At 41.1% G+C, this 23,590-nt stretch overlaps 1 protein-coding gene across 1 annotated transcript; it reads left to right on the top strand.

Moving 5' to 3' along the window:
- Positions 1 to 20,517, top strand: PRKRA (protein activator of interferon induced protein kinase EIF2AK2). Its single transcript, XM_082629825.1, has 8 exons — positions 1 to 215; positions 779 to 948; positions 4,485 to 4,566; positions 6,992 to 7,070; positions 8,120 to 8,237; positions 9,992 to 10,086; positions 16,334 to 16,508; positions 19,836 to 20,517. Exons 1-8 carry the CDS (start codon positions 151 to 153, stop codon positions 19,991 to 19,993), a joined length of 942 nt encoding a protein of 313 aa, XP_082485951.1. The 5' UTR covers positions 1 to 150; the 3' UTR covers positions 19,994 to 20,517.
- The last annotated feature ends 3,073 nt before the right edge of the window (positions 20,518 to 23,590 follow it).

Here is a 23,590-nt window from a genome sequence, read left to right as displayed (position 1 = left end):
ACGCAAGAGGGCAGGAGAGGGGGAGTCGGAGGAGGGGAGGAGGTGGCGGCGTCGGCTCTAGATCGCTTCTCTCGGGGACCGACGACCCGCGGAGCGAAGACGTCGCTCCACACTGCTCTTCCTCCCGCCGCAAAGCCGTCCCTTCTGGCCATGTCTCAGAGCAGGCATCGCGCCGCAGCTCCGCCGCTGGAGCGCGAGGACAGTGGGACCTTCAGGTCAGCGCCCGGGCGGTCGGGACCGAGCGGGGCAGGGCCGGGAGTGGTGGGCAATAGAGGAGGGGGCGGGGGAGCCGGCTGTCCAGCGGCATTCTGGGTAAAGCCCCTTCCTGGCGCTCGCGTCCTGGCGGCTGCGGGCGGGCGCTCGGCCCCGCCTTCTCGGCGGCGAGCGGGCCGGGGTCTACGGCCCGGCCCCGCCCCTCCTGCGGCCTCGGGAGGCGCGGGGTGGCCGGAGGTGGTTCCCGGCCGCCGCCTGGGAAAGGGGTTTGTAGGCTTGGTCCCGGGAGGTTGCAGCGCCCGTGCGTACCTCCCGATTCCCCCGCGAATTCCTCCTACCCGCATTCAAGTTATCTCCCTGAAGACCTCCCTCACCCTGCCCGCCGCCCGCCGCGCGCCGCAGCGGGGCGGCGAGACTGTCGCGCCTTGCCAGCTCTAGCCCTGGCCGACGGGGAGCTTCGGTGCCTCCGGCGTCACCGTTGGTGGCAGTTAAAACTAGTCTTTATTTGCTTCTGCTTCCCTCCCCGCTTTGACATGCAAAGCACAGCTTTTTCTGTTTTTTGCAGTTTGGGGAAGATGATCACAGCTAAGCCAGGGAAAACACCAATTCAGGTATTACATGAATACGGCATGAAGACCAAGAACATCCCAGTTTATGAATGTGAAAGATCCGATGTGCAAATACACGTGCCCACTTTCACCTTCAGAGTAACCGTTGGTGACATAACCTGCACAGGTCTGTATGCACAATGAACCCCGATGACCATGTGGGTTGGCGGGTCAAGACTTGGTATTGCTTCTTAGTTCGGAAAAGTACCCTTTTTACCAGAGACAACGGTGAGGAGCAGGCTTTTAAAACTGATACCTTTCTCAGGTCATTGGGACTTTCCAGCTTCCTGATTCTCCCTAATTTTCTGTTCCCCAGACACCAAGAGAAGCTCAGAAACATACCCTAGGATCCTCCTAGTGATCTTCCAAGAATTAGGGAGAAGCAGGAAAGGCTCTTGGAGCAGCCATAGCTGAATCAGTAGGTGCTGTCAAATTTCATAGGTTATAGCAGATGCCAGGAGGCATGACCCCAGAATTTTCTGAGCTGCTCCCCTCTCTGTATGGACTCATTTGGCACTTTAGGCCCATTGTACCACACTCGGTTCTGTATCCAAGCAAAATGAGGAAGGCAGAAAGCTCAACTACACTATATTGCATAGCAGCTTCTAGTTCCTGGCACTGTACAGTATTTTAATAAGATGTTATCACCTTTTTTATACATGAGGAAATAGGTCCAGAGAGATGATAAGAAACATGCCCAAGGTCACACAGCAATGAAGTTTCAAAATTAAGATTCACCTTATTATGGTCATTGAACCTGAGCAAATGATAACTGAAGTAGCCCATTTGTAAATGTAGATATTTTATTCCTTATGTATCTATTTAATTGCAAACACAAAAAATATTGAATACTAAATTTAATTTGGAAGAATGCCAAGAAAAAAATTCAGCAAGAAGGCTGAAGTTCCACCATCTGGTAATCTGAAGGCATCATTTGTTTGTGTCCCTGAAAATCTGGAGTCCGCTATTTTCATTGAAGCCACTTTAAGAAAATTTTGAAGCTTTTTTGTCTATGTGGGGCAGGTGGATTGTAGCTAGATTCTAGCTAGAAGGTTCCTCATATGAACCATGGAATCAACATTTGCACTACTGCTTTAGCTGGTCTATTTTTAAATATTCAGTGAAAACTCAAAAGTAGCCTTTTTCCCTTCAGTGTTTTAGATCAGAGATTAACAACCTGTGGCAACTGCTTAGTCCCCCTACTCTTCTCACACTGTCCTGTCTTCCTGTGCAAGCTTATCTACCTCCGTGGCTTCAAATACTATCTAAAGGCTGATAATTCTGAAATCTCTGTCTTCAGCCCAGGTGCAGTTACAGAACAGTGTATCTGCCTGTGCTTGCCAGGCATTTTTGCTTGGATGACCCAAAGACACCTCAGTCTCTCACTGTCCCAAACTGAATCCATCTTCTCTCTCAAATCCATTTCCCCTGCATTCCCCAGCTCAGTAAAGGCACCACCGTCACCCGTCTGCTTACAGTAGAAATTTGGGTTTCACCTTCTTGACCCCTTCTCCCTCTGCCTAGGTGTCCAGTCTGCCACCAAATCCTACTTCCTAAATATCTCTCAAATCTGTCTGCTTCTCTCATCTTTCTGTTGCTACTATCCAAGCCACATGGATTATAGTTGCAGCCTCATAGGTGCTCTTTTAGCTTCTATCTTGTGTCCATTTTCCACACAAAAACCAGAGTGTTTTTTCTGGCATTCACATCTGTGCATGTACTTCCTCTTTTTAAAATCCATTCAGTGGTTTTCCCATCACCCTCTGGATGAATATAAATTTAACATCATTGACAACCTTACTTCTCCAAATGTGGTCGACAGCAGCATTGCTATCACCTGGGCACTTGAAAGAAGTGCAGAATATCAGGCCCCATCCAACACCTACTGTTAGTATGCATTCTAACCAAATTCCCAGGCAACTCCTAAAATTTGACAAGCACAAATTTAGGAGACCGTTCTTTGACCTCTCCTACCCTTCAACTCTCTAGGCTTTTACCTCAAAGTTCCTTTCCTCAAGCTCTTACTGTCCCCTACAACCTGGGGCCTGAGAACACCATGCTGTGTGTTACCTCTGAGGCTCTGCGTCTGCCTACAGTGCTCTCCTAATCCCCCAGCTCTCTTCACCTAACTTTTACTGATCTTTCAGGTCCTTGTTTAGTTACCTCCTCCTTCATGAAACCTTTCTGAATCCTTACCAAGAGTAGGGGAGCTATCCCTTTTGTAGGCTACCCTACAACCTGCACTTAGGCCTGCTGTGATACTCCACATTTCAGACGTCTTTTTTTTTTTTTTTTTTTTTTTGCGGTACGTGAGCCTCTCACTGTTGTGGCCTCTCCCGCTGCGGAGCACAAGCTCCGGACACGCAGGCTCAGCGGCCATGGCTCACGGGCCCAGCTGCTCCGCGGCATGTGGGATCTTCCCGGACTGGGGCACGAACCCGTGTCCCCTGCATCGGCAGGCGGACTCTCAACCACTGCGTCACCAGGGAAGCCCCCAGATGTCTTTTTATAGACAGAATCTCACACATTAGGCTGTATAATCTTTAAGGGCAAGGACCCTGCTTAGTTCTCTACTATGGTTGACCCTTGAACAACACGGTTTTGAATTACGCAGTCCACTCATACGAGGATCTTTTTCAGCAGTAAATACTACAGTACCATACAATCCACGGTTGGTTGATTCCTCAGTTACCGAGGAAGCTAGAAATGGAGGAACTAAAGATACAGAGGGCTGACTATAAATTATGGGTAGATTTTCAAGAGCGCAGAGGGTCGGTACCCCTAACTCCCACATTGGTCAAGGGTATATCCTTAATACCTATGTTAGTGGGTAAATAAGTGTGGTTTATGTGGTCTCTGACACTTGAGAGCCATGCTTGAAATTTATTCCATGTTCCTTTTCTTTCCTCCACACAGGAGGAATGGACATCAGCATTCTGATATCACTTTGGAAGGGTTCTCAACACCTAGTTTGAACTCAGAAGGAAAAAGATTGAATTTACAATTTACTTGTGTGGTTGCTTGCTAAAATTAGGCATCAATCTCAGTGATTAGCCAGGCCTAGTCCCTTCTGCCTCCTTAGCTACCCATGTAAGGGATACAGATTATTATATGGAAGACGCTTAATGTAGTCTCTCAACTTCTTCCCTATACAAACCTTCCCCCACTGTATCCAACAGGTAGTCATGACTGCTTAGCCAAGCAGAGGGGTTTAATTCAGTATAGGAGGGGTTGTTACAGTGAAAGTGTGCACATTTTGCTGTCAAATGGTGTTGCTGTAAGTGGCTCCTTTAAAGGAAACTTCTTGCTATAGAAGAATTTCCTTTCTACGAATAATGGAATAAGTTGCATTTCTTCAGAAGGAACGACATAGTCTACTTTATTACTTTATGTAATAAGCATGTATAATGTATACCTGTATAACAATTTTTATACAGGTATACAAAAATACATAGAATTTTTTAAATCACGGGGATTTTTTAATGTATTAACTTCATATGGTATTTTATTTCAGTGTATAACTATGCAAGTGTATGTTTTTATTAGCTAGTGTGTATATATATAAAATGTGTAGTGACTTTGTTTTGTATTATGCAAACATCTATGTAAGCCTCACATTTTCACAGCATGTAAAGAGGTTTTTTTTTTTTAACCTTAATTCAGGTGAAGGTACAAGTAAGAAGCTGGCGAAACATAGAGCTGCAGAGGCTGCCATAAACATTTTGAAAGCCAATGCAAGTATTTGGTGAGCTAAATTTCTTTGTATTCTGCAGCTCAAAATTATCATGGCTGAGGTAAGATTAAAAGTTTGAACATGCTCACAAAAGCAACAAAGTAAACAGTTGTTAATATCTAGCTCTAAAATTCTGTTTCCTTGTGAAGACCTGTCATCCACTAAAGACAACTTTATCCATAAGAAATTAAATCCAGCTATTAATTAGTAGATGAAGGCTCTCATGAACTAGGCTTTCTTCTTTTTTTTCCCAGATGAGGTGCAACACTAGAAAACCAGAGTGTTTCTGGCAAATATCTTACTGGATTAAGAGTTTGTTTCTACACTGAAGAAAACAAGGTGTGAGATAGAAAAAGATCAGCTAAAAGTATTCTTTTAGAAATTTGAATTTGAAAGGAGACAAGAGATTTCCTTCTAAATGGGATGTTAATTCTTTTTTTTTAAGTAGATTTATTTGATTGATTGATTGATTTTTTGGCTGCGTTGGGTCTTCTGTGTCTGTGCACGGGCTTTCCCTAGTTGCCGAGGGCTTCTCATTGCGGTGGCTTCTCTTGTTGCGGAGCACAGGCTGCAGGCGCGCAGGCTTCAGTAGTTGTGGCTCGCGGGCTCTAGAGCGCAGGCTCAGTTGTGGCGCACGGGCTTAGCTGCTCCACGGCATGTGGGATCTTCCCGGACCAGGGCTCGAACCTGTGTCCCCTGCATTGGCAGGTGGATTCTTAAACACTGTGCCACCAGGGAAGCCCCTGGGATGTTAATTCTTGACAAATATTTCCAAAATAAATTTGTTATCACATTAGGTGCTTTTGGAAGGAGCACTAGTCCTGGAGCATCTCATATATTGTAAATTGGTGTCCTTTGATTTCTAATGGGCACATCCAGGAGCACATTTTGCCTGCAAATTCTTCCCTTTACATGCACTCAAGTATACCTGGAGTACAATCTGGTATATCTGCTCACAGCTGAGAGCAGAGGCCCATGGGAATTTAGGATGGGTTTTTTGTTTCCTAGTCATAGAAGAACTTCTGGCTTAGGGATATATGGATATTTAGGTTCTCATGCAGCGTTCCTCCCGTTTACTTAGTAATTCTAAACCTTTTAGGTAGTTTAGAACCAACCAGCAAAAGCCTTGGATCTCACAAAGTGATGCTTGATTCTCTAGGGTCATACATTATAAATGATTTATGCTAGCTTTCTGGACATGCCAAATGGCATGGCGGGTTTTGGATTTTCCCCTTGCTGGTGACGGCCATGCCATTTCTGTGCAACCCAAAGGTCAACCCAAAGTGTTGCATATATTCATAGAAATTAGTATACAGAGTGTCCTTTCTGCACATGGGCACTTCACTTTGTCAGCAAAAAAGGCTAACAAACCTTACTATGTATTTGTGCTTCTTGACAGATAAGATGGGAATTGCTAAGCTGTAAATTAGGCTTAAAGTGGCCTAATATGATACAGACTTTCTCACTTCTCCATCACAATTACTTGGGTAGCTTCAGTATACGGCATTGTAAGTGAATATTCGTATCTCATCAGCTTATGTAAAGCTTGAAATTCTGGCAGGTAGAAAAGAAACTTGAGGAGATGGCAATAACAACCTCACTGGTCATGGAAGAAATGACTCTAAGCTGCCTAGGTGGCAGTAACCTTGAAATGCAGCTTGTTCCACGTTAGGCATCCATCACCCAAGTAACTACTAAGTTCACACTACTTAGAAGAGGTTGTTCTCTTTTTCTCTACTCACAGTCCCCACATGCTCAAATCAGATTCATTCTGGCCATCAATTTTATACAGGATACATATAAATCTTAGGAAGATTATCCTAGCATAGAGCAGATAATAGATCAAACCAGGTCTTTCTTCCCTAATTATCTGGATGAAAAAGCTACATTTATGATCTGTATGGTTTACATTGCCAGGCTAAACTTCCTAACTGTTAGTCTTCCGTTTTTTTGTAGTTGTAACAATAGTGTGCTTTATTTAAATACATTTTTATTGAGCATCTATTATATATAAAACACTGCAAGGCTTATGAGGGTAAGTAATACATAGGCCCTACCACTAAGGATTTTATAGTCTGAACAGGGGAGAGGTGTGGTGAGGGATAGACAAATCACATGTATTTGTAAGAGTGTACAACTTATGGTAAAATAAGTTCTTTAAGAAAGGGTCAAACCAAATGTTACAGTGGTTCAAAGAAGGGAGAAATTATGTTCCACTGGGGTAAAAGAATAGGCTTCTGAGAGGAAGTGGCAATTGAGGTATACCTTGGATGATGGATAGATCAGATTCTCATAGAAGTGGTGGGCGAGAAGGGTATTCCATGTAGAAGGAAAGGCAACAGCAAAGGCATGGAAAGCTAAATTGAAAATGCTTGTCCTTTACTTAATAATTTGGGGGAGATTATTTTGTTTTACAACACTTTATAAAAATGTTTAGCTTTGCAGTTCCTGATCCCTTAATGCCTGACCCTTCCAAGCAACCAAAGAACCAGCTTAATCCTATTGGTTCATTACAGGTAAGTGGCACAGTTTTTCCATACTTAACTTTTTGTCTACTGAAAAAAAATGCCATAAATTTTGATAATATCATAAGGGCTGAGAGAAGGAATTAATATTTTAAAGATGGTATATAACGTTTTGTGTTCCAGGTTATGATCATTAGATGTTAAAGTGCTAACTTGAAATTATTTTCCTATTTTTTTATGTTTTGGATTTTCTTCCATATACAGTATCTGCCTTTGGTTTGTGGAATTCTCATTTGAGATCAGCAGGACCTCAGTGCACATGGGTAGAGTGTTTCATATTTTAAGAATATTTCTTGCCACTCTTGTGACAAATCTCTACTTCTGTTGAGACAGAAGACAGAAGACATAAGAACCCAAACTGAGTTACCTAACTCAAGAAAAGGGAAGTCGTTTGCTTATTTGCTTATGCTACCAAAAAAATATATTCAGCTTTGAATTTCTGCGTGCAGAATATCCTCCTTGCAGACTATCCATGTGCTCTGTTGGACAACTCCCCTCCCTATTATCCAACCAGTCCTTTGGTCTCTTTCCTCCTCTGTGAGATTTTCTGTAGTTTTCTTCCCCTTCTTTCCTCAACCTCGTCCAAGTGTGTTTGTTTGCTGCCTGCTTCTCATCTGCTCTCAATCGAATGTAGTTGGTTAGGCAGCCATGGGTATGGAAAGTTATAGTTAGGAGGGGAGAGGCTTTAGGAACTGATGGCTGTGAGACCTGTAACTGTCCTCTCTGACATTCCCAGAGGCTGAAAGTAGCTTGTCTTTCTGTTTGAACTGTTTGATATCAACTCACTACAGCTTAATGGAAGAGCACCATTCACAGTAGGAAACTGCTTCCATTTTGGTATTGTGGGCCTGTAAGATATAAAATGCAGGAATATCTCTGGGAAATAGAGGGCCTTCTCTCATTTTTTTCACTGCAGAATATCATTATTCTTTGCAAACATATAAATAGATATGGGATCAAAATCATGAGAGAATATCATTTGTGTGATTGAGCCACTGCACAGTAAAAATTACTAATAAAGCCTCATCTCGATTTTCTAGGAATTGGCTATTCATCATGGCTGGAGACTTCCTGAATATACCCTTTCCCAGGAGGGAGGACCTGCTCATAAGAGAGAATATACCACGATTTGCAGGCTAGAGTCATTCATGGAAACTGGTACTTATTCCTTTTTACCCTCATACAGTTGAAGACATTTGAAATATTTTGAGAAGATGAATGACCATAGAAATTTCTGTTGTGATTTCTTTTCAAATATTTCTATGGGGAAAAAAACTGACACTCCTAGTCTACTGTTTCTAACTTTCTGCAGTTGAATTTTTTTTTAATTTTTTTAATTTATTATCTATTTTTGGTTGCGTTGGGTTTTCATTGCTGCGCGCAGGCTTTCTCTAGTTGCGGTGAGCGGGGGCTACTCTTTGTTGCGGTGCGCAGGCTTCTCATTGTGGTAGCTTCTCTTGTTGCAGAGCACGGGCTCTAGGCGTGCGGGCTTCAGTAGTTGTGGCATGCGGGCTCAGTAGTTGTGGCTTGCAGGCTCTAGAGCACAGGCTCAGTAGTTGTGGCGCACAGGCTTAGTTGCTCCACGGCATGTGGGATCTTCCTGGACCAGGGATCAAACCCATGTCCCCTGCATTGGCAGGCAGATTCTTAACGACTGCACCACCAGGGAAGTCTTCTGCAGTTGAATTTAAGTATAAATATTTGGCTTAAGAATACTTTACTTCTTAATCTGATATTTTTTAAAATCATGGGTTGGTAATGGAGAAACAAATAAATGACTCTTTAAACAGTCTTCATTGATATAATAGCGACTTAAAAATCATTTTGGAGAAAAAAGCAGTAGTAAATCTCTTGGAGTTTCAATAGCTATTCTAGAAGATAGGAGAAATTAACCTTTTAAATTACAACTTCTATGTTGTAAAGGCCAGACTATGAGAAAAAAGTCACTTAATAAAGTACTCCTGAGGATTCCTATTTTAACTTCTCTAGCATGTTTTTGTAGAGTGGCTTGAAATGGAACTTTACCTTGGTTAGATATTAGTCTTAAGTAATAAGCAGCTGTTTGCCCTTGAGAGGTAGTGTGGGCCAGTGCAGAAAGCCCTAGGCCAGAAGCAGGAACCTCAGCTTCCTGTTCTTGATGCAGTCCTTGATTTGCAAGGTTAGGTAAATTGCTTAATCTCCCTGCCTGGATCTCAGTTTTTTGTTTTTTTGGTTTTTTTTTTTGCGGTACGCGGGCCCCGCACCGCCGCGGCCTCTCCCGCCGCGGAGCACAGGCTCCGGACGCGCAGGCCCAGCGCCATGGCCCACGGGCCCAGCCGCCCTGCGGCATGCGGGATCCTCCCGGACCGGGGCACGAACCCATGTCCCCTGCATCGGCAGGCGGACTCTCAACCACTGCGCCACCAGGGAAGCCCTGGATCTCAGTTTTTAAATCTGTAAACATGGAAGTAGATGATATTTATAGTGTCTTTCAACTCCAGCCTCTCCTATGCCCTTCTTATTCATGTTAAAGAAAGAAATTCCACATAGCTATCAGTGTATAGGAGATTATAAGCAAGAAATAGACATTGAGAGATAGGAGTTGTAATTCAAATGTACCTTGGTAAATTTGAATATCTAGTCAGAATTAAACCAAATATGGTTCATTAAAAGCTAGACATAGGGAGATATACTTTCTGTTTTTCTTTAACAGATGTAACTATTAAAGATAAACTGTTAAAGAAACGTCTTCAAAAATGTAACCATTAATAGTTGTATGAAGCACAACAAGTAAAGATGTCAGGTCAGTAAAAGAATAGTATACAAAAGCCATGAGATTGTTCTCTGACCAAACACAGTACATTAAACATTTGGTCATTCTCTATGGACACTAGTTTATTTTCTAAACCTACTATTTCTTTTTCTTTATTTAGGAAAGGGGGCATCAAAGAAACAAGCCAAGAGAAATGCTGCTGAGAAATTTCTTGCCAAATTCAGTAATATCTCTCCAGAGAACCACATTTCTTTGGTGAGTAATGATCGGAGGTCTACGATGTTAATGTGATTAAACATCTGTTGCTGTAGGAAACTTCTCTAGATTTCTTTTTGTATAGATACTTCAGAGTTGCAGTTTTAAACAAATCTCTTAACTGTTGAGTAATACACTACCCCAGTTTTAGCTGCTTGCAGTATGTGAGCCAGGATCACAGGCGTGGCCAGGTAAGAGAGTTTGGGAGGCACAGTCAAATTCAGAATAATATGATGGTATCTAAATATGGTAAGTCACTAGTGCCACTTTTGCCTTCAGATTGACAATTCACTCCCATCTCTTGGTTGATCCATTCATTTATCCACTCAGCAAACATTTAGGGAACTCATATTATGTGCCAAGCTTGATGCCAGGTACTGGCATTTGGTGAATAAGATAGTCTCTGGCCCTAAGGAGTTTGTAGCCAGCCTACTGAAAGAGAAAAGAACCCAACAGACTGGTCCTTCCAGAGGCGTCTTGGGAACGTAGAAGAAGGATCCAACTAAGACGGGGTTTTAGGAAGACTTCTTGGAGGAAGTAATAGCTGAGCTGAGACCTATAGGCTGACAACAGGAAAAAAGAATTCCAGAGAAAAGAAAGACCATGTACAAAGACCCAGGAGTGAAACACTTTACGTGATCTAGGACCGCAGAGTAATTTGGGATGGCTGGAGCATATTCATACATTTGGAGGGAGGGAGTCTCAAACAATGAGGCCAGAAAGGAAAAGAGGGATTGAATCTTGCAGGAACTACTATGTTAAGGAGATTGAACTTTATCCTGAGGGTAGTGCAAAGTCATTAAATACATTTCATATGTAAAGGACAAGATCTAATTTATACATTAGAAGGGAAATCACTGGCTGCATTATGGTGAGTGAATGAATATTAGAGTCAAAGAGACCTGCTACAATGCTGTTATAGAAAAGCAGATGAGAAATGATGGTGGCCTAAACTAAGGTAGTGGCAGTTGAAATGATCGATTTAAAAATTATTTAGAAAACTGAAGTGAATGGGGCATGGTAACTGATTGCATGTAGGGAGTAAGGAAAAAGGAAGAAATAAACATTTTTAGCTTGGCAACTGAGTAGATGGTGGTACCATTCAATAATATGGGGAACACAGAAGATGAGTAGGATTTGAGGGGGAGCAGATAATGAGCTAAACTTAGGATATACTGAATTTGAAATATTTGTGGAATAGCTAAGTGAAAATGTTGAGTAGGCAGCTGGCATTCAGATAGAGAACTTAAGAGATCGGGCTACACATAATATATTAATTGAGATTCTGATATTTGTAGATAGTTATGTATGGTGGTCCATTATCTGAGAGTAGGATATTAGGTAGGAAATGAGAAGTGAAGACTATAGGAGTGTCCTAAGCTTCTGATTAAAAAAAAGGGGGGGGGGGCTCATTCTGTAGGGAAAAAAAGACTACAGCTGGATAAGTAATATAATTTTGGTTTTGCTTTTTTAATAGAAAAATATAAAACACTGCATTCACTTCTTTTAAAACTGGATCAGAGATGAAACCATAATCACAAAACACAGTTAGGTTTGCAGGTGAATTCTGTTAAATCATCAAGGAAGAGAGAATCTTCCATGCTATTTAAACTCTTCCAGTTAATATACGTAACATAGGGGAAGCTTCTAAATTTATTTTCCAAAACTAACATAACACTAAAATCTGACAATAGCAAATCCCAATGGCAAAAATTATGGATTAATCTCCCTTATGGTGAAACACCTTTATATTCAGTAGAACATTAAAAGAATAATATACCATAGACAAGTAGGGTTTATTCTAGGACTGTAAGAGTATTTCAGTGTTGGTAAATCTATTACTATAACTAATCACATTAAGGGGTCAAAGGAGAAAAACATTATCCTCTCAATAGATGCCAAAAAAATTTTGACAGTCATTACTGATAAACTCTTAAAATATCCCTATTGTGATTTAAAATATACACCTCAGTGCTCGCTTCAGCAGCACATAAACTAAAATTGGAACGATACAGAGAAGATTAGCATGGCGCCTGCACAAGAATGACATGCAAATTCGTGAATCGTTCCATATTTTTATAGCCAGGACATGGAAGCAACCTAAGTGTCCATTGACAGATGAATGGATAAAGAAGATGTGGCACAGATATACAAAGGAATATTACTCAGCCATAAAAAGAAACGAAATTGAACTATTTGTAGTAAGGTGAGTGGACCTAAAGTCTGTCATACAGAGTGAAGTAAGTCAGAAAGAGAAAAACAAATACCTTATGCTAACACATATATATGGAATCTTAAAAAAAAAAAAAAAAGGTTCTGATGAACCTAGGGGCAGGACAGGAATAAAGATGCAGACGTAGAGAATGGACTTGAGGACATGGGGAGGGGGAAGGGTAAGCTGGGACAAAGTGAAAGAGTAGCACTGACAGTATATACACTACCAAGTGTAAAATAGCTAGTGGGAAGCAGCTGCATAGCACAGGGAGATCAGCTCGGTGCTTTGTCACCACCTAGAGCAGGGCAGGATAGGGAGGGTGTGAGGGAGACGCAAGAGGGAGGGGATATGGGGATATATGTATACATATAGCTGATTCACTTTGTTATACAGCAGAAACTAACACAACACTGTAAAGCAATTATACTCCAATAAAGATGTTATAAATAAATAAATAAAATAAAATATATACCTCAGAAAAAAAATCAGAATCATGGGTACATGTTTACATGTCTTATCCATTCCCATTAATTTCAGAAATAAGGTAAGGATGCCCACAGATACCTTTTTTTTTCTTTTGGGTCACACCATGCGGCTCTTGGGATCTTAGTTCCCCAACCAGGGTTTGAACCCAGGCCCTCAGCAGTGAAAGCGCTGAGTCCTCACCTCTTCCCAGGACTGCCTGGGAATTCCTGATACCGTTTTTTTAAAAAACATTGTTCTAGAAGTATCAACCAACATAATCAGAAAACAATAAGAGGTTGGAAATAAGAAAAGAGGAGATAGAAACGATCATTAACTATAAATAATATAATTGTATCCCTATAAAGCTCTAGAGAAAAACTACCAGATATAATAAGAGAATTCATCAAGGTAACTGATCATAAAATTAATATACAGAATCAGTAGCTTTCTCATATTATTTCTGTTACAAAGGTAACCACCAGAATAATCAAAAATAGGTGAAAATTATTGCTTCTGGAAAGAGGACTTGAAGGTAGGGAGGAGGATTGTTGCTTTTATAATTCTGTACTATTTAATTTTTTTGTTGTATGTGTGTATTACTTTGAATAATAAAATGTATGAAGCTTGATAACATTGGTCATTTTATAGCAAAATAGAAAATCTGTCCTGAAAAAGCATACTAGAAAAAATTAATAGTTTCCCTATTTATGAATATTACAAAACGCAATATAGAAGATCCTATTCTCAATAGTAGAAAAGAGGTTAATATGACAGGGAATAAACTTAGAAAGAAATGTGCAGGACTCATATGAGAAAAACTTTAAAATTCTAGTGAGGGATTTAAGAGAAACTGAATAAATGTAAAGCTATCTATTTTTGATAGAAAGACTCAATACTGTAAATATATAAAAATGTAATATAGGGCTTCCCTGGTGGCGCAGTCGTTGGGGGTCCGCCTGCCGATGCGGGGGACGCGGGTTCGTGCTCCGGTCTGGGAGGATCCCACGTGCCGCGGAGCGGCTGGGCCCGTGAGCCATGGCCGCTGGGCCTGCGCGTCCGGAGCCTGTGCTCTGCAGTGGGAGGGGCCACAGCGGTGAGAGGCCCGTGTACCGCAAAAAAAAAAAAAGTAATATAGTCTGAGTCAAAATCTACCAGAATTCACTTTGGATCTTGATACAACTTTACTGAGTTTATCTGGAAAAATAAACTCAAGAATAGCCAAGAAAACTGAAAAGGAAGAGTACGGGAGGTGGGGTTATACTCTACCAGAGAATAAAACATACTATAAAACTATAGTAGTTAAAACAGCTTTTGTATCTCAATAGACAGAGGATAGGTATAGATGCCAATCCATATAGGAAGACAGTATATGACAACAGTGAGATTTAACATCAGTGGGTGAGAGGATGAATAGTATAGAAATAACTTAGAGCCACATTGTGGGGGAGGTGAGGGGTGGCGGAATACACATGCACACAGGTGTATGATATGTTTAGGTTGCTACCTTATTCCTTACATTAAAATAAATTTCAAATGGATCAAAGATTTAAACGTAAAAATTGGAACTGTATGAGAAAACATGGAAGAGCTTTCCTTTTAAAATTCTTAGCATGGAAAAGCGTTTTTAAGCATAACTTAAAACATAGAAGCTGTAAAGTAAGATTCATAAATTTAACTACATAAAACCTACTGCACAGCAAAATGTCTGTAAATAAAACCAATAAAAACAAAGTATGAAGAAACTGTTTTGAACACATGAGTAGAAAGGGACTGTTTTCAATACCAAATATAAAGCTTACACATCAATAAAAAAGGCAACCCAGCAGAAGAAATACAAATGGTGGGGAAAAAAATGTTCAACTTTATTCATGCATGTTAAACAAGATACTATTTTCACCTTTAGTTTGACAAAACCTACAGAGTTTGACAATACCTGGTATTGGCTAGGGTGTGAGAAAACAAACACCCTCCAAGACACTTGATGGAAGTATAAATTGGCTCATAAATCAGTTTGGAAATATTAATATTTATCAAAATTAAAAGCATACATGTTCTTTGACTCAGCAGTTCTACTTCTAGAAATTATTCTGTCGAGCAAGTCATCCAAGTGCAAAAGAGTTTCATTGTAACATTGTTAGTGAAAGTCAGAAACCAGAAACAACCTAAAACCTACAGTTGGAGACTGGTAAGGTAACTGTCGTGCATGTATGTGCAGTGCAGTGATATGAGAAAACTTAACAGTATCAGGTGTGGAAGAGTAAGCTATCATTTTTGTCTAAAAGGATTATACGTGTATGTGCTTAAACGTGCACAGAATGCGTACGGAAGTATACTGAAGAGGTGTTCAATAGCAAGTATCTCTGGGGAGTGGAGCAGAAGTCTGGGGAAGGGGCGGCAAGGAAAAGAGACTGTTCTTCGTATGTATTTGTTCTTGTTACAGGTAGCCTTTTACTATATGGATGACCTATGATTTTTTTAAAAACAGCATTTTTTGAAGTTCCAGTCAAGGAATGTAAAATTCTACTTAGTAAATTTTGCAAATTATGCAAAAGTTACCCAATTCTTTATCATGGCCATCCCTATGATCTTTTGAAAATCCCTTAACCTCTGTTAAGCTCATTGATAAATACGACCGAAGGACAGGTTGCCCTACTTACTTCAGAGAGTAGTTTTTTGTGGTTTTTCTAATGGCATAATATATGAAAGCAATTTAAAAACCATAAACTAACATGGAACTGCCAAGTTTCTAAGAACAGAAGTGAAAAAGTAAAGATAGAGGGGAAAATAAAGAAAGAGGAAAAGGAGAAAAGAAAACAGAAAAAAACAAACTCAATTGGGTTCTGGGATAAGTCTGATAAGAATTTTTTGACATCATGCCATTCACTTGAACGTCTTGTTCTCAAACTTGCACATTTCACCTTGTCTACAGTTTCTTTGTTTTCTGCTTTACAGCTGTCAGTTACAGAGACTGGTATTTACTACAAGAAGCCATAAAGATATGAAAATTCCTTTATATTTTAATTTGTAAATTGCTCCATTAGGCAGACTCGATTACAGCTGACCCTTGAACAACACAGGTTTTAACTGCTCAGGTCCACTTATATGCGGATTTGTTTCCATAGTAAATACTACAGTCCACGGTTGGTTGATTCTGTGGATGCAGAACCGTGGATACAGAGGAGGGCCGACTATAAGTTATACATGGACTTTTGACTGTGAGGAGCGTCGGCTGCCTTAACCCCCATGCTGTTCAAGGGTCAGCTGTATCGCAGACTTGTTTATCGTGCTCTTAAATATGTTATACATCTTGACGTGACCATCAGAAATTTTGACTGAGACCTTTATACTATACAAAAGTATTTTTAAATACTTCCAGTGTATTATTGCACATCCTTTTTTCTTTAACATTGTGGTGTTTTTTAAATGTGTGTACTTGTTAGTGCTATCTAGTTAAAATCGGAAAATTTCAACATGCTTTATAAAGTATTAAATGTGAGTGCTTAATTAATACTTATAATAGCGTTGGAACCCAGTCCAAGAGTCTTAACTTTCATCTCTGTTTTTCAGACAAATGTGGTAGGACATTCTTTAGGCTGTACTTGGCATTCCTTGAGGAATTCTCCTGGTGAAAAGATCAACTTACTGAAAAGAAGCCTCCTCAGTATTCCAAACACAGATTACATCCAGCTGCTTAGTGAAATTGCAAAGGAACAAGGTTTTAATATAACATATTTGGATATAGGTATGATTTTTTTTCTTTAGCTTATCCTAAAACCTGTTTATTTTTTTTAAATGTTTGAGGAACAAAACCTCTATTATAATTTTTTTCATTGATTGGGGATTCTGACTATATATAATTACTAGAACGGTAACATATATCATTGGTATGTCCCATTCTTATAAACAATAAAAACAGAGGTAACATCTATACAGTTATAATAATAAAAACAACAATAGCTAAGAGTTATAGAGTTACTATGTGCCAGATACTGTTCTAAGGACATAACATATTTCAACCCACGGAACCCACAAATTGTGAAGTAGATTCTATTATTCTTATATATAAGTGAGGAAAGTAAGACAAAGAAAGGTTGAGAAACTTGCCTGAGATAACATAGCTGCTAGTCAGTGGTAGAGCCAGATTAGAAGAGTCCCTGCTGATATAATAGCTATTAAACCAGCCCTGATGGGCAGCTTGACACATAAAACGGCACCCACATTTCTAGAACAAGTAGCAAGTTTGTGGGGGTCAGGCCAGACGTCTTCTCTCCACTTTATCACTGTGTACCACTTCTGGGAGATAAATGGGGACAATTTATAGTTTTATCTCATCTCAGCCATGAACTTCTATATGTTTTCTAGCCCACAATCACTCAGATAGACAAATGCAGACAGACTGGAAAGCAGTCAGTGTGGATTTTCTTTTAATGCAGTTTATCACTGGCTGATTTGTTTGTATGTGTGTGTTCATGTGTGTTTTTGGCGTCTTGATTTCACATCAGTATAGTCTGTGAAGAACCTGATACCCCTTCTTCTAGCCTTAGTGACCGGGGGCACCTAGCTTGTCAGAGCTATTGGCACTGAGACGGTAGGGTGTTTAAGGACTGAAAGAACTTCTGACGTTCTCTGCTACTTCGGGATTGAGTGATGGGTCAGGTGCAGTGCCTCAGCATCCTGAGAAGTGTGCAGAACCTGGGGATCAATGCAGAAAGATGATCAGAAAACGCAGCTGATGGAGAGACCATTCGTTCAAAAAAGATGTCTGAAGTATCTACGCATTGTTGGGTGTTTGAGACACAGATGAATAAGCCATGTCATGAATATGACTATGGAAGGTTTTGAGTCTGGGAAAAGAAGGAAACTTGAGATGGTTTTTTAGATTACAAATTAGTGATGACTTTGAAATGCTCCTTAGCAATTTTAAAAACTAAATAGTTCTTGTTAACATAGAACAGCAGTTTAAAAACCACAGTCAATCTGACTAACTTCTATGTAATTACTTTCAAAAGAAACTCAGTGTTCTCCAAAGAAGATCTACAAATGGCCAAGAAGCACGTGAGAATATGCTCACTATCATTAGTCATCAGGGACATGCAAATCAAAACAATAGTGAGGTACCAATTCACACCCAGTAAGATGGCTATGGTGAATAAAATAGAAAATAACCAATGCTGGTAAAGATATAGAGAAATTGTAGCCCTCATATGTTACATAGTGAATGTAAAATACATGTAAAATAGTTCAGCTGCTGTGGAAAATTTGAGGAGTTTTGTTGCTCCTCAAATGAATTATCATATGACTTAGCAACTCTACTGCTAAGTATGTACCCAAAAGAATTGAAAGCTGGTATTCCAACAGATACCTGTACACACATGTTCATAGCAGTACTATTCACAATAGCCAAGAGGTAGAAACAGCAGAAACAGCCCAATGTCCATTGACAGATGAATGTATAAACCAATTGTGGTATATACATGCCATGAAATATTATTCAGCCACGAAAAAGAATGAAGTTCTGATATATGCTACAACATGGATAAACCTCAAAAATATACTAAGTGAAAGACAGACAAAAAAAGTCACATATGATTCCATTTCCATGAACTATCCAGAATAGGTTAATCCATAGATTGGTAGTTGCCAGGGGCTAGGTGGTATGGGTGGGGATAGTGTTTTCCCTTGGGGTGATGAAATGGTGAGAATGTTCTGTAACTGGATAGAGGTGGTGGTTGCACAACATTGTGAATTACTAAATGCCACTGAATAGTTCACTTTAAAATGGTTAATTTTATGTTACATGACTTTTACCTCAATTTAAAAATGAACCTAGGGCTTCCCTGGTGGCGCAGTGGTTGAGAGTCCGCCTGCCGATGCAGGGGACATGGGTTCGTGCCCTGGTCCGGGAAGATCCCACATGCCGCAGAGCGGCTGGGCCCGTGAGCCATGGCCGCTGAGCCTGCGCGTCCGGAGCCTGTGCTCCGCAACGGGAGAGGCCACAACAGTGAGAGGCCCGCGTACCGCCGAAAAAAAAAAAAAAAAAAAAAGAACCTAGATTTTAGAACTAGAAAGCCTCTTCACACATTAAATAATCCCATTGTATCTGGATATTTTATACTATATTGATTCTAGCTGAAATAACATTTAATCATGACAGTTTCAAACAACTCACCTGTTTCTACTCCTTTCCCTGTCTCAATAAACCATCTTTAGTAAGAGTGATTCATCAGATGTTAAGACCGTTTGTTTTCAGGGTTTCAGTGTTGTTTTAAAACATCCTAAACAAATATACAAAATGGAATTAAACTCTCTGCAGAGACTTAATAACCAAAGAACATGACATCACAAGGGAGGTTTTGCCCTGAACCGTGTATTTCCTGGTTCAGTGTCTACTGAAAATAACTCTAGACTTCAGAGTGGAAAATACAGCCTCTCCAGTTCTCTAGCAATGTTTTTTTTTTTTCCCTTTTAAAAAAGTCGCTGTGGTTCAGTAATTTACAAACAGTTAAACTAACCACATTAAAATTGCTTTGGGAGCTCTTTGAAAATGCAGGAATGTGGCCACTCCAACCCCTAACCCTGCGTTTCTGATACAGAAGGCTTAAGTGAGGCCCAGGCACCTGGTTTTCTTTAAAGTTCCCCCAGGTGATTATGAAGCACAGCTGTGTTTGAGAACCACTGTAGCTGGGCAGTTTGTACAAGAATGACAAAGATGATAAGTGAAGTAGTATACCATGGATGCTTAGGAAGAAAGACGGTAATAACAATTGTATTGTTTTTACAAAGGATCTGTTTGGTTTTTTTTGTTTGTTTGTTTGTTTTTGCGGTACGTGGGCCTCTCACTGTTGTGGCCTCTCCCGCTGCGGAGCACAGGCTCCGGACGTGCAGGCCCAGCGGCCATGGCTCACGGGCCCAGCCACTCCGCGGCATGTGGGATCTTCCCAGACCGGGGCACGAACCTGTGTCCCCTGCATCGGCAGGCGGACTCCCAGCCACTGCACCACCAGGGAAGCCCAGGATCTGCTTTCTATGCACGTGGCATTAATCATCATGTTTGAATGTGTCATTGCAGAAGAACTGAGTGCCAACGGACAGTATCAATGTCTCGCTGAATTGTCCACCAGTCCCATCACAGTCTGTCATGGCTCGGGGATCTCCTGTGGCAGTGCACAGAGTGACGCAGCTCACAATGCTCTGCAGTATTTAAAGATAATAGCAGAAAGAAAGTGAACTTGGAACAACTTAGAAAACCCTTCAGTAGCACATAAGAAGCTCCCCTTTCTCCCCCTTCCCAAGTAAAACATTTACTATATGTTTGAGTTTGTGTGTTGGTTCTAAATCTCTTCATAGATTCCATCAACACTCCAGATTTAATTATCTCCTGGTAGTTGTTATTAAGATGTTTTTAATGGCTTCGACTTTGTATTGGTATATTGTATTTATAAACTTTGTACCATAGGCAGAGTGTAGCACCCATTTTACAATGCCATGTACACAGAAGGAAAAATCTGCATGATTGTTGTCGTTGATGAGGAGGAGGATAAAGTAAAACTGCTAGCAACAGGCTTTCCTACTGGTGCTTAACCTCTTCTTTGTGCAAGGCTTCGTAAAGGGATTTCGAAGGAAGCCCTTTAGAATTAGCGTTGAGGAACGCACTAACAGGTTTTAATTGAACGTGATTGTTAAATTTCAGGGAACGTGATTGGTCTGCTGTGTATTTGAATCCATGTAATAAAGAGCTGTTGTTATAATGGGTTCTGTTCACTTTATTAAAGTGCTACTGACTCGACTGTGGCCCTGTTCCTTTTAGCCATTCTTGTGAGTAAGTAACATTACAATGTGGATACTGTGTTATTTACATATCTCTAGTTTACTTCTTAGAGTCAAAGGTAAAAAAAAAAAAAAAAAACAAGCAAAAATTTACAAATGTATACGTGATGAATCACTTCCATATTTTCTCTACGCGTATGCAGTGTTGTCTTATGCTTTGACATAACCATTCATGGATGAATAGTAGTTGAAAAAGCATTAGAATTACTGAAACAGAACTTTCCAGTGCACTCAATTCAGGTACAAGAATGTTTCAAACAAAATAGTGAGTGCTTCAAAGGTTAGGGAATAAGTCTCATGAGCAAATTTAAATTTTGCCTTTTATGTTTTCATATATCATCTCATAACACCTCAAGTCTGCCATCTGTCAGTGCCAGCTGATAGTGCTACATCTGTAGATCAGGGAATACCTCAGAGAGGGAAGAGAGCTCTCAGTGATAAAGGTAGATGTTGACAACCTCAAGTGTCAGTCTAGCAGGAAGTATGTAACAAATGTTTTTCTGTCTGCAAAAAAGATAACCTGAGTGCAATCCTTTGAGAATAATAAACCTACATAATAAAGGGAAACCAGTGTGTGTAACTTGTTTAAAGCTTTAAAGAACATTTAACTTAGTTTCACGTTATAAGCCATATACGTCAATTAAATCAGGATTTTAGTTATTTTGGGGGTGAGGTTAAGGAACACACAAAGACTGGAAACAAAGTTTAGGCATAAAGTGGAGCATTAAGATTGGATTAACCTTGGGTATTTATGAATGCTCTGGAATACAGACAGGGCACAATGAACTCACTCTAGAGATGACATCAGACCCTTCTGCACAGTAAAATGCCCACTGTGAAGAGGATAAGTTGGGGGGAGGTTTCATAAGGTGTTGGAAGAAGAAGATGAGGTCCAACAGGGGGAAAGGACAATGTACTTGGGTTCTAAGTAGTTGAAATGTATTGAAAAATGATGAGATCTGAGTATAAGGTACCCAGAAGCCATGTTCTTCTTCCTTCTGCCTGTGCTTTCTCTACTTCTGGCTCTGGAGGAAGCATGTGTTCTTAAAAATACTGTTCAAATGCCACCTCTGTCAGACTGTCCAGATGTGCCAGGGAGTTACCTGCACCATCAGGTGTTCTTTAACAGCATTTTGTCAAGGCTCTTAACCAATCTAATTGGTTATACTGTTAACCATGTTAGGTGAGTGACTCAAATAGGCTGAACAGGCAACCATTCCTGTTGCATTAGATGCATCAGTAGTGGGGAAATATGCCGTGTGGAGTTTATGACAAGTTCCAACGGGAAAATCACAATGTGGATGCCAAGGATTCTGGGTCAAGACCATGCCATCTATAGCGGAGAAGTAAACACCTTTCAACAAACAACTCCTGATGTGTTAGTGTGCCCTGGTAGAGATGTAGCACCGTATGATGGGATGCTTAGTAGCCATGTAGCCAAAACCACCAATAATGAGCTGGGTTCTTTCAGTCCCATAAAGTCATAAGGTTGGGTTGAGTCGTGTCGCAAACCATTTGTAACATGGAAGATACGTCTAGGAGCAAACACACATGTGGCCAGAGGGCACGGTATGCTACATAAGCAGGCAGCCTGGACTCCCAAGTCATCTGCCACTGTTGCACCGGTGCCTCTCCCTCAGTTCACACCTGTTGCCAGTGATCCTGTGTGGCCAGTTGATAGAAGAGGAAAATGTCTGAATTTGACTCATGGATAGGTAAGGCCAGTACATGGCACAAAATGAAAATACCCAATGGCTATACTACAGCCCACAAAGGGGTGGCCTTGAAAGATAGTGATGAGGGGAAATCCTCCCAAAGGGCAGAGTTTCAGGCAGTACACCTTGCCATCCATTTGTGTGGAAAGTGGCCCAAGATTAGAATATACTTGAGCAGTGGCAACTGGTGTGGCCAGCTGGCAGGGGCCTGAAAAGTAACAGACTAGAAGACTAGGGACAAGGAGATCTGAGATAAAGCTACATGGACAGGCACAAAGTGTGAAGAGCTTCGTACTGCCTGTTGATCCATACCATGAAGGATCCATGATGGAAGAGGCCCTGAACAACCAAGTTGGCAAAATGACATCATCCAGTGTCTGGGATGGAATTGCCACTGTAGCAGGATTGGAGGCTACAGCGGACCCAAAGGGATGGGTGCCCACATACCAAGGCTGATCTAGTTACATTCACTGCTGAATGTTCAGCCTGCCAGTAACAGAGACCAATGCTGAGTCCCCAATCCTTCAGGAAACCAATCAGCCACTTGGTGGCATGTCAACTTACAGCGGTCCCAGGAGAAAGATGATTATCAGCTGTAGCCCCAAGACTAGTTTCAGTGTTGGGGACTGTAGTTTATTTCACTAACTTCTTCTACGTTTCCCGTAGGGAAAGAGGCTGGAATCCTGGAGAATGCTCCCAGAACTTATTCTAATGCTGCTAGGGTGACCTCTGGCTTTTTTTTTTTCTTCTTCTTTTTTTTTTGTGGTACGCGGGTCTCTCACTGCTGTGGCCTCTCCCGCTGCGGAGCACAGGCTCCGGATGCGCAGGCTCAGCGGCCATGGCTCACGGGCCCAGCCACTCTGCAGCATGTGGGATCCTCCCGGACCGGGGCACGAACCCGTGTCCCCTGCATCGGCAGGCGGACTCTCAACAACTGCGCCACCAGGGAAGCCCCCAGAACTTATTCTAAGAAGTGGATTCAAGCAATGCAAGGGGTGGACTATCACTGTGGTCCATCACCCAGATCCCACTTAAGGGCTGAAGGACTTAATCATCCCAGCTGCAGGGAGTGCTGCAGGTGGGCAGTCCTCAGCGGTCAGCAGGACCAATTACATAATTTGTAGGGCCCGGTGCCAAATGAAAATCTAGGACTCCTTGGCCAAAAATTATTAAGAATTTTAGGACAGAGACAGCAGCGTGTTAAACTAAGTGTGGGTCTTTTTGAGTGTGGGTCCTGTGTGACCATATGAGTTGCACGTACGTGAAGGCAGTTCTGGCTATC

Source organism: Mesoplodon mirus (genome assembly GCF_964341445.2).
Source record: "Mesoplodon mirus genome assembly, chromosome: 8".
Taxonomy (NCBI): Eukaryota; Metazoa; Chordata; class Mammalia; order Artiodactyla; family Ziphiidae; genus Mesoplodon; species Mesoplodon mirus.
Note: the sequence above shows the minus strand (reverse complement) of the source record. Positions and strands in the feature narration are given on the sequence as shown.

Coding starts and splice junctions, on each gene's coding strand:
- PRKRA (XM_082629825.1), top strand. CDS start 151: ATGTCTCAGAGCAGGCATCGCGCCGCAGCTCCGCCGCTGGAGCGCGAG. Junction 216..778: donor GAGGACAGTGGGACCTTCAG/GTCAGCGCCCGG, acceptor TGTTTTTTGCAG/TTTGGGGAAGATGATCACAG. Junction 4,567..6,991: donor AAAGCCAATGCAAGTATTTG/GTGAGCTAAATT, acceptor AAAAATGTTTAG/CTTTGCAGTTCCTGATCCCT.